At 43.3% G+C, this 19,317-nt stretch overlaps 1 protein-coding gene across 4 annotated transcripts in view; it reads right to left on the bottom strand.

Annotated features, from left to right (window-relative positions):
• The window catches only part of C3H1orf21 (chromosome 3 C1orf21 homolog), a 128,022-nt gene that overhangs the window by 44,114 nt on the left and 64,591 nt on the right, over positions 1–19,317 (bottom strand). For all 4 annotated transcript variants that reach the window (XM_065674206.1, XM_065674205.1, XM_065674207.1 and 1 more), the window contains one exon: positions 3,914–4,008. In XM_065674206.1, the coding sequence (XP_065530278.1) occupies positions 3,914–4,008 (95 nt within the window). The remainder of the gene's footprint in view (positions 1–3,913; positions 4,009–19,317) is intronic.

The following is a 19,317-nucleotide window of genomic DNA, read 5'->3' as shown; positions in this document are numbered from 1 at the left end:
TCCTTAAACAGTCCATAGTCTGCCCCAAGAAGATGCAGAAATGCTGGAGAACTCATCTTTGTGGAATCACTGTGGATATGCAGGGAGTTGAGGTTTAGTTTTAACACGTGGGTTCATTACTTCACTTGCCATGCTGGCATGTCCAAGCTGTGCATGGAGACATCACTGTCTTGGCTTTGCCTATGCCAACAACTTTTAGAGCCTGGCCCACGGTGGGCAAAGCCAGCCTACCTGCCTTCCCAGCCATGCGAACCCTGGACCCTGATACAACATCACAGCCACCCATTCTGCTTCTCAATGCACAACCAACCATCACATTTGCTTATTTACCTCTAGAAATAATAACACACTTGAGACCTTCTATGCATGCTCACCATCTCATAGGAAAATCAGCATAATTTCTATTTTTTCTTAAATATATATAGCCCAACAGTCGTGATTAAAAAACACATGTAGTACAAACAACTTCTTCCTTTCGCCTATTTACTAGCTCTTTACAGATCTGAGTCCAGATATCCCTGATTTAGCTGAGCAGCTCTTAAAGCACATGGTACATAGTGCCAGCATGCAGCATAACCCCAGCTCTCCAGCACCTAATCCTGCTACACCCCACTTCTGTCGGCAGGCTACAAGGATACGTGAGACTGCCAGCTCAAGACTTTTCCCACCCAGTGCAACATGTCTTGCTTTATTTTGATGGAGAACCCAGGCAGGATGCTCGGGAAGGTACCAGGAGCCAGAGGTACTAGGAATGAAACCAGGATCAGAGAGATCCCAGTGGCAAGTGGAGAAACAGAGAAACAACCTGGGTAAAGAAGTGAATCAGGCTGATGGATGTAAAGGAACAGCAGGAAAATAAAAAGTGACTTTGGCAGAGTCTGAAACAAGCTTGGCTTTTTTATCTTTTTTTATTTTCTTCACACACACCCCCTCCTATCCCCTCACCTCCTTTTCAAGAGCCTATATTTTAATTCAAAGACTTGATTATGCCAGAAAATGTCTTCACATGCAGCATTTTCTGTTTCACCTGGCAGACAGTTCTAGCACAGCCATTCTTGTTGTTAATACATCTTAAGAGTATTTCTGCTTTACAATTTCAGACTTACTCAAGTTTTGAGCCTTGCTTAAGGCTCAGGCTGAAGTGGAGAAGATTGTGATTCACTGACAGAGCCCCATTTCTCCCACACACACCCACGGCTTGTACCAGCCCTTCTCCAGCTTTCTCCTTGAACAAAATGAAACCCTGGAAACCTGAATACAGTACTCCAGTACAAAATGGAAATTTGCATAGTGACTGCCATGTCATCCCATTCTCTTTAGCTACTTGCGTGACCTTTTTTCTTCCTGACTCAGAAATATTGCAACACCAAATGCAGAGATGGCACCACATCAAAGAGCGTAAGTTATAAGGGAACCAGCTTTATTTTCACTTGAGCAGAGATTTTTTTTAAGCAAGACTTCAAAATACCTTAAAAAAGTAACAGTGTTGATAATGAGACCAAAAAAATTGATGGCATCTGTGTAAGCTAATTCAAACACAAGTTATCAGAGGATAAGACACCCCACACCAGGGCAGTTCCCAGGGAACAGACTATAATGAGATTCAGGTTACTCATCTCATCTGGGCTGCATTTCTGAAGGAGATGTGAATTAGCAGCCCTCTGACAATAAAGAAACGTGGGATTAAGAAACAAGAGAGCAGAGAAAAGAGCTGGTCGATTCCCCCAGTGCCTTTTCTTGTTCCTAAAATTTCTGTTGCCTGGAAATGGCTGACGAGAAGATGGGATTATATAAGTGCTTGCCAACTTCTCACACGTTAAGAAAATTAAAGCCTGAGTGATGGGTAGCTTAACCCATCTTCTAAGCAGTGAACTAAAACATGTTTACTAAGGAGAACTCGAACTGCGAAACTCCTTTCAAAATCCTGGAGTGATGAGGACTTGGCAATTCTCAGGAATAAAAAACTGCATACATTACAATGTAATCTCCTTACAGTAAAATGAAGATAAGGAAAATAAAGCTTTTCTGGTGGGCAAGATGGTTTCTGTTTTAAAGTATATACATCCTGTCCGATTAAAGACTTTCTTGTGTTGTCTTTTTTTTTTAATTTTCTCCCAACAGACATGACAGAGAGCTATACCAGCTCTCCAACTCCATATTAAGCCATGTTTTCCAAAAACCAACTGCTCCCATTAAACATGATCTGTCAATAATAAAATAAGAAGTACTCTGCTGTAGAAATGTCTCTTCCTAAATTTAATCAGGCTAACATTTAAGTGCTAGAAGCAAGCAGGCACTAATGAAAGTGCAAAATATCTCTATCTAGTTTTGAATACAACTTCAGCAACTGCGCTACCTCAGCAGACCTAAGATGTCCTGAACTATTTGTTGTTATCATGCAAGTGGTATGTTATCTTCTGCAAATATTCTAATTTCATTACAGCTGAGGGACAGTTTAAAATTTAGCCTGCTAAACTTTTTCCACTTTTTATATTTTATTAATAAAAAAAAAAAAAAGGATTGTGCTCATTTGCTCATTGTTCCTTTTTCTGTTTGTCAGCAAAGCATTGGGGTCTCTACAATGAGGAAAAATTCTTGTAGTCACACTTCTTCCAGTTCAAAACAAACGTGCTTACACTGGCAATAAAGCTGAATGCACTGCAGATGCTGCTAGAAAAGGTGATATTCTCAGCAATGTTTCTGAGGCACTGGAAAAAAACCCAAAATCCTGCTTCAAGCTGAAGTTGAGGCGTCCACGAGAGCATTAGCAGTGCAAAACTGCAGGTGGCAAATACCTAATCCGGAGACTGAAATAGAAATTGTTTCCTGCTGTTCAACCAGTACTTGAGCAACAAGGTTAGAGCAGCAAAATGAACCCTCTTTATTACAGGAATACATGTGTCGTTATGTAATGCAAGTATGTGTGTCTAGAATATGGAATATGAAGTATCCAAGTTGCCTGGAACTCACTTGTATCTTCAGGAAAAGAAAAAAAAACAAACAGTGTATTTTCGTACAGCTGCGCAATGACAGCAAAAGGCAAATCCTCAGCTGGTGATACCAGTTAATGGTTCCACTGAAATCGGATGATTTGGTCTTACTGACGGAAGGGACTAAAAAAAGCAATCCTACATGAAGAAATGCTGCAATGAATGAGTGCAAACAGAAGTAAAATTTTGCACCCTAGTATTGTAACTGTGGGATAAACTTCAAAAATTTAAACCTGGGAACCCCCCAGTCAGCCAATTACAAAAATCTACATTCCTTCAGCTTAGAAATGAAGAAACGACTTCTCAGAAATGGCAGATGTGACTCACCATGATTTTTAAGTCGCTTTAACAGCATCCTAGTCATCTCAAATAGCACTAAGTTTACCTGTGATTTCTTTCCAGAAAGTGGAACTACAAGCTGGCAAGGTGCTCAAATCAGGGAAAAAGAAACTTGCACAAAATGATTCTTTCAACTACTGTGTCACAAATATATTGCTTTTTCTATTCTGAACTGCCTTCTCTGTGAATTTTAAAATATATAAAACCAGGAAGTATAGAGCAAATAATACCTACATAAATAGGTCATTTTCTTACTGGTAGAGCACTGCTGGTTTACCACCAGCTTGTTTGCAATACAGACACATGCATTTCAAAGTGCGTATATTTGGGTCTGTAAAGGAGGTGAGTGAGTGTAACTGGGGAAGCACTCACTCCAAGATCAAGTAGAGCCTAATTCAGAAAGACAAGCAGGAAAAAGTCATATTTTGCACCTTCTATGTGAGCTTCACAGAGAGTTATGACATTTTGAAGAAAATCCTCTTGCCGCATGTAAGCTGTAGTTTGAATGTGCTGCACGTTGCATATTTCATTACAAAAGCAGAGCCATGTTATTTCATTAGATAAGTGATAAGTTCGATCCTTACCAAGTTTTCTTGGTTCCTGGCTGCTATTTTCTGATCATCTTCTCCCCCATTTTTCATGTATTTGACCTCTTCCACTGGTTTGATCCTATACTCATCTGAGCACCAAGGAAAAAAAAACAAAAAAAAAAAAAAAGAAAAAAAAATTTGAACCAGTGTAGTTCAGCAGCTGGGATAAAAAACAAACTAAAACCAAAACAGCTGACTAGAAAGGCCCTAGTTAACCAAAGCAACTAAAATCACATGTATGTAGTTTCAAAGCTTTAAATGTGACTGATAACAAGGAAATTCTTCCTGACTGAAGCTTCAGTAAGAATTTCTAGCTCTGGCTTCCAGAAATTGTTGTGTAGCTATCTGATCTGGTATAGCCACAGCACCACAAACAGGGGATGTTCAGTATGTACTCTCCCCCAGATCCCTAGTTTTCTGTATAATACATTCAATACAAACAAGTTCTTGCTCCTGCACCATCCCTGGATTTTTATTATCAGTGGGCAAACAAGCGATGTACAGTAGTTACTACAGAGAGAAGTCTGCTCATGGATGTTCCTTGCATTGAAAAAAAATCCTTTGAAATGCAATGCTGAAGGATGCCATCAAGTTTAACGCTGGGAGAGGGGGAACCCACACCTAAACCCACTGTACTTATTTATTCGTTTTTCCTGCACTGCTTGAACTGAGCTAAAGCAAAAGGTACACACTGCAAAGTCTTATAACAATTTCTGGAGAAAAGACCTTATATTGACCATCTTCCTCCCCCCACTCCTCTCTCCTCTGACCATTTTTCTTGCACATGGTACCCAGACAGAAATCCAGCATGAAAATAACTTATAAGAAAATAAAGATTCCTGGTTTGACCTTAAATATTTATCAGCTAGGTGTTTCATCTCATCAAACAATAAATTCCCAGCTCCAGTGTCAGCATGAAAATATTATCTAATGTACATGTGCTATCCCACTGTAAACAGCCTCACTAAAGGAATGGACAAGATGGGATTTCAGGAAAAGTGATTCTTTTCTCCAGCCTGACAATCCAGTGCTTGCAGTACCAACACTACCTTTTCCCAGCTACTTTTTGCTCTGGTTATCTTTATAGCATGTTAAGTCTATCGGATAAGCACCCAGAGTTTTGTGCCCACAGTCCTCCAGCCAGGATATATAAAACAGAAAAGAAACTTCACACCACAGAAGTGGAAAATGTTAATACAAAATGAAATGAGACACAGTACACTTGGAATAAAAGACAAAACCTCAGCAAATTAAAAGAAACTGCACAAACTTTATTCTTCTTCTTTGGGTTTTTATGCAATTTGATCTCACTTGCTAAGGAAAAATCAGAACACAAATGGATTTTTCTGGGTTACTGTACTGTTAAAAAAAAAAACAAAAAACAAACCCAACCAAAAAAAACCAAACATCAAAACTATTTAGAAGGAAGCCTATTTTCAGGAACCTGTTAACCACAGAGTATACAACTTAAATAAGCCTATCTTTGAAAACAATCTTTTAGAAAAAAAAATACAGTATGGTTTTGCATTTGACCTAGTCTGTTTCTATATGCCTTTTTTATTACAGAATCTAAATAAAACTGTGAGTTTATGAAATAGGAGCATCTCAGATGTAGAGTCTCAAACAGATGGAAGAGTTTTAAGACAATATTATTAGATCAGTAAATGTGAGCAACACATTTTTTTTCTTTTTTAAATGTAATTGAGCTAGTCTAGAGGTGACAATTCATAAAACCAAAAAGGCTGAACACAATAAAGCCTGGGAATTAGAAGTACTTGATTGACTGCAATTATCTAACTTACATTTTTCTCACTGCTTCAGTGATCTCTGTTGTGATTAGCAATAAAACCCACATGCAGAAAAGGCATAAAACTCCCACGGTGGCATGTAGGGATTTGAATAGAAAAACAGATGAAAAAGAGAAAATAGCATAAAGGAAGTTTGCACAACCTGCAGCTAGTCCACATTAACTAAAAGTGAGAGGCATGTTCAACCCAGGCTTGTGAAAAACAAGTAAGGTATGGACATCCTGATGTTCACTGGCAAAAATAAGCTCTGAAATGTGTCTCCTGCTTAATCCAAGAGATCAATTGTGATGGAACACCAAGTGCATGCCCAGGAAGCAGGCCATCCTATGTGGACTGTATGTAAGGGATGCTTCCTTGGAAGACAGTCTCTTATAGCAAGTGGAACATGATGAGCCCATGACTAATACTCAGCATAATCAGGTTCATAGATGACAGTTTGAGACAGCTTGATAGGATGGAGGCAAGACAGGAAGGAGGGTTTATGTTGGGAACTTAATTCTGTATTTTTTTCTGGAACTGATAGTAGGAGAGTGTGGCCAAGTGTCACTGTTTGGGTGTCTGAGCTGAGGACTTGCTTGTACCTGGCTTCCCAACATTGATCACCACCATTGTGACAATGCTCTTGTAATTACTGCACTATTACTACTTATGAATTTATGCTGCTTTTACCAGGTGAGTACAACAGAACAGAACAGGTCAGTTGAAAGGGACCTACAATGATCACCTAGTCCAACTGCCTGACCAGTTCGGGATGACCAAGTTAAAGCATGTTATTAAAGGCATAATCCAAATGCTTCTTAAACACTAACACTTCTGAGGCATCGACCACATCTCTAGGAATCCTGTTCCAGTCTGACCACCCTCTCAGCAAAGAAATGCCTCCTAATGTCCAGTCTAAACCTCCTCTGGCACATCAGTTGCTGAGGTGAGTAGCTCGAGAGAGGACGTCTTCAACACGGGAGCAGGGGAGAGATCAGCGTCCAGGAGCCTCAACTCAGAGCGGCCAGAGCTACCGAAGGAGCCTCAAGCCCTCGACAGGACCCGCCCAGGAGCCGGCAGCTCCGCTGACGCGAGCAGGGACTCACAGGGGGCGGGGCCAGGAGCAGAGGCACCGTTCCTGAGTGGTTAAAAACCTGCCCCAGGCAGCGCGAGTGACCAGGAGCGCGGCGAACAGAGCGGGTCGAGGCAGTTTGCGTGGGCAGGCGAGCGGGATGGTGAGCACCCGCTGTATGACCAGGGCCCGCTCTGGGAGCTCTGTTCTGGCTGCCCCGGCGGTGGCCAGCGTAGGCACCCAGACAGAGCAGATGACAGGGGAGGCTGCAGTGCAGAGCTCGGGGTGTAGAGGGTGCCTGCACTGGTCTGGTGAGGGAAAGGTGCACGATGGGCAGGGCTGCGCTCGGTGCTCCTGGTGGAGGTCCTCCTGCAGCAGGTGGCTGAGCTGAGGAATGCTACTAGCGGGCTGCAAGATGTCAGGGTAGCTGAGAGGAAGCAGGGCTGCTTGCTCCAGCCCCAAACTGTGCAGGGGCCTCAAGCTTCCCCTCCAGCTCATGAAGGAAAGAAGGAGGCCACCAACCCGGGAAGTTGGGAATTAGTGACAAGGAAAAATAACAAAAGAAGGAGGAAAAGGACGATTAAAGGTGAGGGGCTTCCTCCTAAACCTGCTCTTCCCACGCAGAACCGCTTCACTGTCCTGCGGGAGGCTAACGAGGAAACACACTTGCACCACAAACAACTGGATGACGCACAGGTGAAGATCTCTACTGGCACTACCAAGAAAAAGCGGCGGGTCATAGTAATAGGGGACCCTACTTTGAAAGGGACGGAAGCACTCGTCTGTCGGCCTGACCCCGTCTCGAGGGAGGCGTGCTGCCTACCAGGAGCACGGATCAGGGATGTTACAGAGAGGCTGCCTGCTCTAGTAAGTTCCACGGACTATTACCCACTCCTGGTGATCCATGTGGGTGCTAGGGATATAGACAGTAGTAGACTGAGGACCATAAAGGAAGACTACAGAGCCCTGGGAGAGGTGGTTAGGGGCTCTGGAGCTCAGATAGTCTTTTTGTCAATTCTCCAGGACACAGGGGAGGACCAAAAAAAAGCTAGGAGGATTAGACAGGTTAATAAATGGTTAAAAGGGTGGTTGAAAGGAAGAAAGCAGAGAGTTGTGGTCAATGGCGCAGAATCTAGCTGGAGGTCTGTGACTAGTGGAGTTCCTCAGGGGTCGGTGCTGGGACCGGTGCTGTTTAATATTTTCATCAATGACCTGGATGAGGGAACTGAGTGCACCCTCAGCAAGTTTGCTGATGACACAAAACTGGGAGGAGTGGCTGACACACCAGAGGACTGTGCTGCCATTCAGCGAGACCTGGACAGGCTGGAGAGTTGGGCGGGGAGAAACTTGATGAAATTTAACAAGGGCAAGTGTAGAGTCTTGCATCTGGGGAAGAACAACCCCATGTACCAGTACAGGTTGGGGGTTGACCTGCTGGAAAGTAGTGAAGGGGAAAGGGACCTGGGGGTCCTGGTGGATAGGAGGATGACCATGAGCCAGCAATGTGCTCTTGTGGCCAAGAAGGCAAATGGCATCTTAGGGTGCATTAGAAAGGGAGTGGTTAGTAGGTCAAGAGAGGTTCTCCTCCCCCTCTACTCAGCCTTGGTGAGGCCGCATCTGGAATATTGCGTCCAGTTCTGGGCCCCTCTGTTCAAGAAGGACAGGGAATTGCTTGAAGGAGTCCAGCGCAGAGCCACAAAGATGATTAAGGGAGTGGAACATCTCCCTTATGAGGAGAGGCTGAGGGAGCTGGGTCTCTTTAGCTTGCAAAAGAGGAGACTGAGGGGTGACCTCATCAATGTTTACAAATATGTAAAGGGTAGGTGTCAGGATGATGGAGCTAGGCTTTTTTCAGTGATATCCAGTGATAGGACAAGGGGCAATGGGTGTAAACTGGAACATAGGAAGTTCCACGTTAACATCAGCAAGAACTTCTTTACTGTAAGAGTGACAGAGCACTGGAACAGGTTGCCCAGGGGGGTTGTGGAGTCTCCTACACTGGAGATATTCAAGGCCCGCCTGGACAAGTTCCTGTGTGATGTACTGTAGGTTACCCTGCTCTTGCAGGGGGGTTGGACTAGATGATCTTTTTAGGTCCCTTCCAACCCTTGGGATTCTGTGATTCTGTGATTCTGTCAGAGTCAGGGGTTTGGGTGTCTTGAACACAGGGCTGAAGTTAGTAGGCCAGGTCTACTGGGGGCTGGTGAAGGGGAAGAGCAGTTTTGGTAGGAGGCTTGCCAGACTGGTCGAGGAGGCTTTAAACTAGATGTGTTGGGGGAGGGGGGCATCATTCCATCCCAACACACCCAGTCAGTTGCCAACACCTATAATAAATGCTCGGAACAATGTACATATATTCCAGCTGCTCCAGCCAACGAGCCGGCTTCAATTGGAGCTCAGCTCAGATGCCTCTATACAAACGCCTGTAGCATGGGGAACAAACAAGAGGAATTAGAGATGTGTGCACATCTACGGGGGTATGATATAATAGGCATCACAGAAACATGGTGGGACTGCTCCTGTGACTGGAGTGTTGGAATGGAAGGTTGCAGGCTCTTTAGAAAAGACAGGCCCGGCAGGCGGGGAGGGGGTGTTGCCCTTTATGTTAGGGATAGGCTGGAGAGTATGGAACTCTGTCTGGGGACAGGTGAGCAGTTTACAGAGAGTTTGTGGGTCAGGGTTAAAGGGAGAACAGCCGTGGGAGACATTACTGTGGGGATCTGTTACAGACAACCTGATCAAGGAGAACCTATGGATGAAGCACTCTACAGACAGATAGGAAAAGCCTCACGCTCGCAGGCTCTTGTTCTCATGGGGGACTTCAACCACCCTGACATCTGTTGAAAATGACCGTACTGCATGGCACAAGCAATCCCGGAGGTTCCTCGATTGTGTGGAAGACAACTTCCTTCTGCAAGTAATAGAGGAGCTGACAAGGAGAGGTGCCATGCTTGACCTTGTGCTCACCAACAGGGAAGGGCTTGTTGAGAATGTGGTGCTCCGGGGCAGCTTTGGATGCAGCGATCACGAGATGGTCGAATTTGAGATCCCCAGGACAGTGAGAAGAGCATGTAGCAAGCTCACTGCCCTGGACTTCAAAAGAGCAGACTCTGGCCTCTTCAGGAACCTGCTTAGTAAGGTTCCATGGGATATAGCCCTGGAGGGCAGGGGGGCCCAAGACTCTTGGTTGATATTCAAGGATCACCTGCTACAAGCTCAGGAGTGCTGCATCGCAACTAGAAGGAAGTGCGGCAGGAGGGCCAGGAGACCTCCTTGGATGGATAAGGAGCTGCTGAGGAAAATTCAAATGAAAAAAGAGGCTTATAAAAAATGGAAGCAAGGAGAGGTGGCCTGGGAAGAGTAGAGGGATGTTGTCCGGGAAGCTAGGGACCAGGTTAGGAAGGCTAAGTAAGGCCCAGTTAGAATTAAACTTGGCTAGGGATGTTAATGATAACAGGAAGGGATTCTACAGGTACATAGCAAATAAAAAACAGAGTAGGGACAACATAGGCCCCCTGAGGAAGCTCTCAGGAGAACTGGCTACACAGGATTTGGAGAAGGCTGAGGTTCTGAATGACTTCTTTGTCTCGGTCTTCACTGGCAAAGGCTCTGACTGCACCACCCAAGTCTTAGAAGGCAGACACACGGACTGTGAGAATGAAGACCTTGGGCCCACTGTAGGAGAAGATCTGGTTCGAGACCATCTTAAAAACCTGAACGCGCACAAGTCCATGGGACCTGATGAAATCCATCCGCAGGTCCTGAAGGATCTGGCGAATGAAGTTGCTAAGCCACTGGCCATCATATTTGAAAAATCATGGCAGTCAGGTGACGTTCCCGACAACTGGAAAAAGGGAAATATAATCCCCATTTTCAAGAAGGGGAAAATGGAAGACCCGGGGAATTACAGACCAGTCAGTCTCACCTCTGTGCCTGGCAAAATCATGGAGCACATTCTCCTGGAAGGCATGCTAGGGCACATGAAAAACAAGGTGCTTGGTGACAGCCAGCATGGCCTCACTAAGGGGAAATCCTGCCTGACCAATTTGGTGGCCTTCTATGATGGGGCTACAGAACTGATGGGCAAGGGTAAAGAAGTTGATGCCATCTACCTGGACTTGTGCAAAGCGTTCGACACTGGCCCACACAACACCCTTGTCTCTAAATTGGAGAGATATCAATTTGATGGATGGACCACTTGGTGGATAAAGAACTGTCTGGATGGCTGCACACAAAGAGTTGTGGTCAATGGCTCCATATCCGGCTGGAGACCGGTAACGAGAGGTGTCCCTCAGGGATCAGTGTTGGGACCGGTCTTGTTTAACATCTTCATTGCTGACATGGACAGTGGGATTGAGTGCACCCTCAGCAAGTTTGCCGATGCCACCAAGCTGTGTGGTCCGGTTGATATGCTGGAGGGAAGGGATGCCATCCAGAGGGACCTTGACACACTTGTGAGGTGGGCTGATGCCAACCTTATGAAGTTCAACCACGACAAGTGCAAGGTCCTACACCTGGGTTGGAGCAATCCCAGGCACAGCTACAGACTGGGCAAAGAAGAGATTCAGAGCGGCCCTGCAGAGAAGGACTTGGGGGTGCTGGCCAATGAGAAAATGAACATGGGCCGGCTGCAGTGTCCGCTCGCAGCCCAGAAAGCCAACCGTATCCTGGGCTGCATCAAAAGGAGCGTGACCAGCCGGTCGAAGGAGGTGATCCTGCCCCTCTACTCTGCTCTTGTGAGACCTCACCTGGAGTATTGTGTGCAGTTCTGGTGTCCTCAACATAAAAAGGACATGGAACTGCTGGAACAAGTCCAGAGGAGGGCCACGAGGATGATCAGGGGACTGGAGCACCTCCCGTATGAAGATAGGCTGAGAAAGTGGGGCCTGTTCAGGCTGGAGAAGAGAAGGCTGCGTGGGGACCTCATAGCAGCCTTCCAGTATCTGAAGGGGGCCTACAGGGATCCTGGGGAGGGACTCTTTGTCAGGGCCTGTAGTGACAGGAGAAGGGGTAATGGGTTAAAACTTAAACAGGGGAAGTTTAGATTGGATATAAGGAGGAAGTTCTTTCCTGTTAGGGTGGTGAGGCACTGGAATGGGTTGCCCAGGGAGGTTGCGAGTGCTCCATCCCTGGCAGTGTTCAAGGCTATGTTGGACGAAGCCTTGGGTGGGATGGTTTAGTGTGAGGCATCCCTGCCCATGGCAGGGGGGGGTGGAACTAGATGATCTTGAGGTCCTTTCCAACCCTAACTATTCTATGATTCTATGATCTCTGAACCATGCCCATGTGTCCTATCACTGGATCTCAGTGAAAAGGTATCAGCACCTCAGCCTCCACTTTCCCTACTCAAGAAGCTATAGGGAGCAATTACATCACCCTTTTCAGCCCCCTTTTCTCCAAACTAAACAAACCCCAAGTCTTTAGCTGTTCCTCATAGGACATGCCTTCCAGCCCAGCTTGTCATGCTGTGTCTAATGCACCCCAGGATGCAGTTTGCTCCCTGGGCTGCCAGGGCACACTGCTGACTCCTATTGAGCAGCCCCAGATCGCTTTCTGCAGGACTGTTCTCCCAGTTTTATATTTGTGACAGCATCACTCTACCCTACATGCAGAATTCGGCATTTGACTTGTAAAAGTTTCATTCCATTAATCATAGTCAAACGCTACAATCTATCTAAGACACCTCTGCAAGGCCTCCTGTCCTTCACGAAAGGCAACTGCTCCTCCCAGTTTGGTATCATCAGCAAACTTGCTAATCATGCTTTCCACTCCTGCATCCAAATAGCTGATAAATATACTGAACAGCACTGGCCCCAGGAACACTACAGGGTGACCAGTTACCAGCCAGATGTAGTCCCATACACTACAACCCTTTGAGCTCTGTGTTTCAGCCAGTTCTTCACCCCGTGCACTGTGAACCCACTCAACAGCTGTATAACTTGTGCAGAAGGATGCTGTGAAGGACAGAGTATCTGTGAAACCATGTTGACTGTGCCTGATGATGGCATTATTCTCTAAATGCCTTTCAGTGGTACCCAGTAGAATCTTCTCCCTATTTTTTCCAGGTGCTGAGGTTAGACTAAGAGGTCTGTAGTTCTCTGGATCTTCCCTCATGCTCTTTTTGTGACTTACAGTAGCTAACTTCCAGTCAGCCTGGACATCCCCAGGCTCCCAAGACCTTTGGTAGATGATTGTAAGGGGTCCTGCTGTAACATATGCTAGCTGCTTCAGAACTCTGGGAGGAATCCCATCAGGCCCCATGGACCCAGTGAACATTCAGCTGATACAACTGGTCCCTTAGAAGAATATAATTTAAACAGAAAATAAGGAGGAACAAGTAGAAGACACCTGTTTCTGTAGATGTTAGTGGAGTTAGTCTTTTAATGGAAAGTGTCTCACAAAGTTAATATTAATGTCATGTCTCTACTATATGGTAGGTGTTTGAGCATGAGAAATATCTACCTGTATCTCAAAAAGCAATGTAAATTTCACAATCTTAAGCTCTGACCTTAAAGGCCAAGAGACTGCCTCTTGGGGATGAGGCACATTAAGGAAGAAGCAGGCTGAGTGGCCAACTCAGGCTTTAGTGCCCACATAAATGATTAGCAGACAGGAGTGACAAGCAGCTAGCAACAACATTAAACTCCTGTGTTTTGAACAAGAAGTGCATGTATCAATATCAGCCAGCAACGCAAACACAGTGCTGGCCTGTGGAAAACAACAGATTAAGATAATCTGGTTACTGGGAGAAGAGAGGACTGAGCCATGAACAGCTGTTTTATCAGATACATGAAAAGATGAAGGGAATGGATCAGTGATGTTGAGTTTGAAGTGATATCATTACTCATAAGCTCCGGTAATTTCCTATCACAGGCAAAATATTTTCCTTGAAACCAGGAGTACAAATATAATATATTGGCAACATTTGTTCATATTGAGTAGTCACTTGCTGGAGGCAGGTATAAACAAATAAGATTTCACTTTCAAAGGGGAAAAAACCAGCCAAGTAATTATACAGCCACAGAAAGAAAAAGGAGGTGTCTTCAGCTGACTACAAGCCCTATAGCTTGCCAGGTATGACAAGGCATACCTGGAAGCATCCACCCTTTCAGCCAAACAACATACTGAGGAAAAAACCCACCTCCAACTAATTTCACTAGCCAGTGAAGTATGCTGCTTAAATATGAGTAACTAGCTGTATCACAGTTAAAAAGTTGATATATTTATAACTGCAACCTTGCTGCTATATGTAGAGAAACACTGAATTTTGCTACCAGGTCTCCCTCTAGCATTTACAGTACTCAGTAACACAAATTTTACCCTTGATGTTCATGTTGAACTCTCCCTTTTTCTTCCCCCTCTACCTTCCCTCCCCAGATCAACCTAACTTGTAAAATTGCTTTATTTTTATGGCCCACTCAAAAGTCTGTTAAGTAGAGACCTGACATGAGAAGTGCAGAACAATTTATGAAAGCAATGGGACCAGTCAATATTTAGCATGTTCCCCTAGCCAAGACTGTTTACTGCTATGAGCAGACAACCAAAAGGACAAATGATGCAAAGGAGAAGGGGATAGCGAGCAGCTTAGCTAGGGAAGATATGGCTAGTTGGTGTAACAGGGAAGAAGTGAGTCTGACGCATAACACATTATTCACTGAGAAAATAACATCGATTATTTCAAATACACTAAATATAGCAATAAATTCTAATCACTATTTGCAGAAGACAGGTCTTGCACTATTATCATTGCACTCCCATATTATTGGGAGAACAACTATATATGAACTTTTTGACTACGTGACGATAACTTTTATCTTCTATAGATAAGGTGTTCAGAAACCACAGATTCTAAGCTATTTATGAAATTGTTCTAAAGTTACAGTCAGAATGGAAGTGCTGCAAATGCAAAACAACAGATGTTTAAGAAACAGACAGACCTTTAAGTATATCATGGGAAGGATGGACATTAACAGCTTTAAGTGAATATGAAAATTAAAGACAGGTTGGAGGAATGGGCCTTTGATACCTTCCCTAAAAGTAACACTTTTAAGCATTTGCAAAAACCTGTTAACCAAGTTTTGCTTGATAAGGTAAGAGTGCACCTGGAATTGAAGAATCACCTTTTGATTTTTACCTTTTTATTTCTACTGAAGTAAATACAGCATTTGAGATATTTGGGTCTGAGTGATCAGAAACAAATTCAAGAGAAATCCTGAAATGCTGAATAAGATCAAGTAAGACCTAATTAAGTCTGACAGTCAACAAGACCTTTAAAAATGTAAGAAGTTCAGGATAAAGTAAATTATACAAAGTTCTATGCATATTTACCTTGCTCTATCTTGCTAAAGAGCAATGCCCTTTTTTCTTTTTCCTAAATATAGTTTTATATGAAAACCAGAAATCAAGTATCTTTATGCCTCTTTCCTCTGCAAAACTAAAAATTGAGTAATGAACATGATAAAAATTATAGGACACTATTACTATGCTCCTTTCATGGGTAAAAGTAAAAATAAAGTACTGTCTTCCATTATGTGGTATATTACATAAAAAGACAAAGTTTCCAACAACTTAAATGCGTGAGGAATGTGTTTACAGGACTGCTACAGCAAATACCAAGTTGAAGAAAAGCAGCCCAACTGAATCGAAAGAAAGCCAACATAAAAAAAAAGACAAATAAAAGACAGAAATATTATTGAGCATAACACCCACCAAAGGATATAAACCAGAAAGCAGTAACACCTCTAGAATGAAAGTCTTTGGAAGGGCAAGGGAGGAAGAATTTTTAAGTTGAATATGCTACAAAAATTCTCAGTAGGCAAATCTTATGAATGAAGATCTCCATCTGGAAACAGATGATTCTATTCAAACATGTCACCCAGTTGCCATGACAATGTGACAAAGGAAAACAGCACTTAATAATTATTTCAGTGATAAATTACTATATCAACTTATAATATTGAAACAATTACTGGGGGGGGGGGGAACTGCGGCTGTTCCTATGAGAAAAATTTCTTCAGCACTTCCAGACATCTCTATAAGTGCCATTACCACAGCAACATCAGTAATGACTATTTCTGGCCCAGATAATAAAAAAAAAACCAGAAAACAAAGAAACAAACAAACCCCCAAACAAAACCACCCCCCAAAAAAAAACACAACACAAACCACAAAAAACAAACAGGAAAAAAAAAACCCACCTAAAAGCCCAGCACAACAGCAGAAGAAAAGCATAAATCCATCAAATCTATATCTGCAGTCACTGTGACTTCTGGAAAAAGCTTTTGTTAAATGAAGTCTTAAAAAAAATATGCTGATTTACATTGCATTCCAATTTCAGACATCTAAGGACACACCAATTTGGCTCTGCTGTCATCAACAGGGATGATGGGTGAGTCTCTCTTCTCTATTTTTAGTGATGTATCAAGTATCAGGCAGCAGGTAAGTGGTACTTTTGTAACACCACGAAGAAGAAAGTTTCTAACCACACCTTCATTTTCCTGTCCTTCATGTTTTAATTTAGTATCTCTTGCCCTTCTATCAAAGGACGTGCAAAGATTCATCCTTCTTTTATAATAAAACACGTCTATCCTATAAAATATGAACTTTTGTCTAACAAATTTCTCTGTAACATACTTATTCCTGCCAGGTGCAGAAAGCACTCCTACTGCTGCGATCATGAGGAATGCCACAGATCAAAGATTCATGTGCTCTTGTCTCTCAAACACTTGAAAGCTAAAAACTGTATTTAGGTAAAGGGCTGAATTGCTCTTTTCTAAAAATATTTGTTAAAAATCATATGATATTTTTATGCAATTTAACAAAAACATATAACAGCAGGTAAGCCACTTTGGTGCTAAACACAAAACATGCCAAACATCAACTGCAATGCCATTGAGCTTCATAGCTACACTGGTAGGACATGAGCAGTGATGGGCTTAACTCTGGAAAAAGCCAGGCTAGGTGTCAGGAAAAAAAAAAAAAAAAAAAAAAAAAATCATTAACCCCAGGGACAGTCAAGAAGTAGAATTAAATTCCTCGGGTGATTGCAGTTCCATCATCAGAGTGGTCAGCCCTGAGCGCCATAGGTTCAAGTCCATCCTGTTTTGGAGCACAAGATGGATGAGATGAGCCACTCAGATCGTTTCAGTTCTGTTACTGTATGTGGATATCAAGTGCCTGGATGACAGCAGAAGCTGTGTCAGAGATTAAAAAAAAAAAAAAAAAAAGTCAACAGTTAAAGAAGTTGCCAAAATCCTGTAAGCAAATGTTTCTTGAACAAAATACTTGGTAATGGAGGATATCCAAGTTACTTTCTTAGCTCTAGCTTCAAGTATGCAAAGAAAACAGTGTCTACATAGTTCTTTTGATTCTACATCCTTATTTTGATTCAGCCTTAATTGCTGAGATCCGCAGTTGTGGGGGTGGATTTCCATCCACCTGGATGTGGGTCGAAAGTGAAACTTCATCAGAGATCAACCAGCACTGAATGAGCAACCCATTGTCTTCCTCTGTCATCAACCCTCAAAGCTATCAACTCACAGGCAATTCTAGATCCCAGTGACCATGTTGTTTTTACTAACATGAACCAAATGAACAGAACAGCTTAGGAAATAAGCCAACCCGTTTTTTTTTTCCTAAAAAGACCATCTGAAAATGCTCATTCAGATTTCCCAAATGAAGTTATCTTACCTTAATCCAATCTAAAATAGAGCGACTACTCGAAGATGAGACAGTGGACACTACCAGATATTAAAGAGAGAACAGGTGCACAAACACCACACCAATTTTGCTAACAAAATACAAATCATGTGAAAGAAAAGCTATTTAAGAAACTGAATGTACCACACAGATCACAGCACATCTGGAAAGACCACCCTCAAGTATTTTTTTTTTTCTTCCTACACAATCCCAACATGTGCCCAAAGAATGCTAACTACTGCTTCTGCACAAGACAGCTGTTACTGCTAGGGTTGTTTTTCTGGAGGAAAAAAGCAGCCTGAGACATTCAGTATAACAAAAACAGACCCTACATGGAAGACTTCTGCAGTATTGGAAGGACACTTGCTCTGAAGCTAGGCAAGATAAGGGTAGCTCTTTTCTAAGCTACCAAGCAGTTCCTACTACAGCCCCATGTCACATCTAGTAGTTTATAAAGCATGAACTCCCAGGGTGATGCCTACTTGAAAAAATCTAGTAGATTCCCTTCTACTTTTTCAGACTACCCCTTCCCAGTCGCAAATGATGACAAATTTCAACAGTGTTCCTCTGAGGCCAACAGGTTTGACAGGAGTGCAGCTCCATTAACGTTAATGGACATCTATGGACATCTTCTTGATCTTTGCTGCTGTAGAAGCACAAAAACTCATATTGCCATACTAACCCATTCTTCATTAATGCTGTCAGAAGCCTCTCAATCCTCTGGCTACCTCTGTCCTCTCCCAGGAAAGGCACAGCCTGATTCTGCCTGTGGGTAGGTTTAATTTTTGGATTTTGCACATGACTTGCAGAGACAACACCAGTATACACAGATGTGCAGCTGAATCAAAGTCACCATTACTCGTTTTCTTCTACAACTTGTTTTCTTCTTGGCCAAAACCTCCAAAGGCTACTCTGCATTTAGACTGCCACACAGCCTACAGACTGAAAGAACTGTAGTTACACATATAATTTTCTTATTATGCATAAAGGATCATGTTAACTAGCCTTGCACCAGAAGCACAGGCCCATTGCAGTGTATCTGCTAGGTCTATCTCAGTGGTAGGTAGGTCGAGGAGCACTTTGGCAGGGGAAAAAAAATGTAAGTATGCACACATGTAGGTATGCAACCAATACTCTCCCAAGTGGGAAGTAATTTTTCTGTAAAGATTTTTGTTTCAGATGCAATGTATCTAATAACACCAGGTGGGCGAAAAAAGTGACAACTAAGCATGGTTTGCACAACTAGCTTCCCTACACGCAGGTCATCCTTCCATGGTCTAGAGATCAAAGTGGGAGGGCAGGGTACAAACTAAAGCTTTTCCTGTTCTAGCTCAGACTTCCTCCACGTTCCTCAGGGTTAAATCTCTTTATGTGAAGAGAAGCATGGAAAGATTCACAAATAACTGGAAGCCACTGAATTCCCAAAACCACTTGAAAAACAATTCCTGAGGCTCATGGGTTTGTGTGTGTGTGTTGTAGGGGAAGGAGCAGAAATTTTTAAAAGACCTGGACCCCATGAAGGAAGACGACACTCTGCTGCTGCTCTGCTCCATCACAGATCCCTAACAATGTCAGGACCCTCCAGCCAGTTCCACCAGTGAATGCTTCTGGCCAGATACATGCCACCAGTGGCTGGTTCAAGCGTAGGAAAGCGTACTACAATCTCAGAGGCCATTTCATTACCTCAGAAAAAGACTTAAAAATACAACCTCAATATCCTAAACTAAACATGCAATTTCTGCCATGCTTGTACCATCTTCAGTGATACAACCTCCAGATCTTTTAGAGATCCATTCATACTTAAGATCTGAGGAAACTCCTTACATAAGTTGGTACTGAAA

The sequence above is a fragment of the Lathamus discolor genome, chromosome 3, assembly GCF_037157495.1.
Source record: "Lathamus discolor isolate bLatDis1 chromosome 3, bLatDis1.hap1, whole genome shotgun sequence".
Classification (NCBI taxonomy): domain Eukaryota; kingdom Metazoa; phylum Chordata; class Aves; order Psittaciformes; family Psittacidae; genus Lathamus; species Lathamus discolor.
This window is presented reverse-complemented; position numbering and strand designations above follow the sequence as displayed.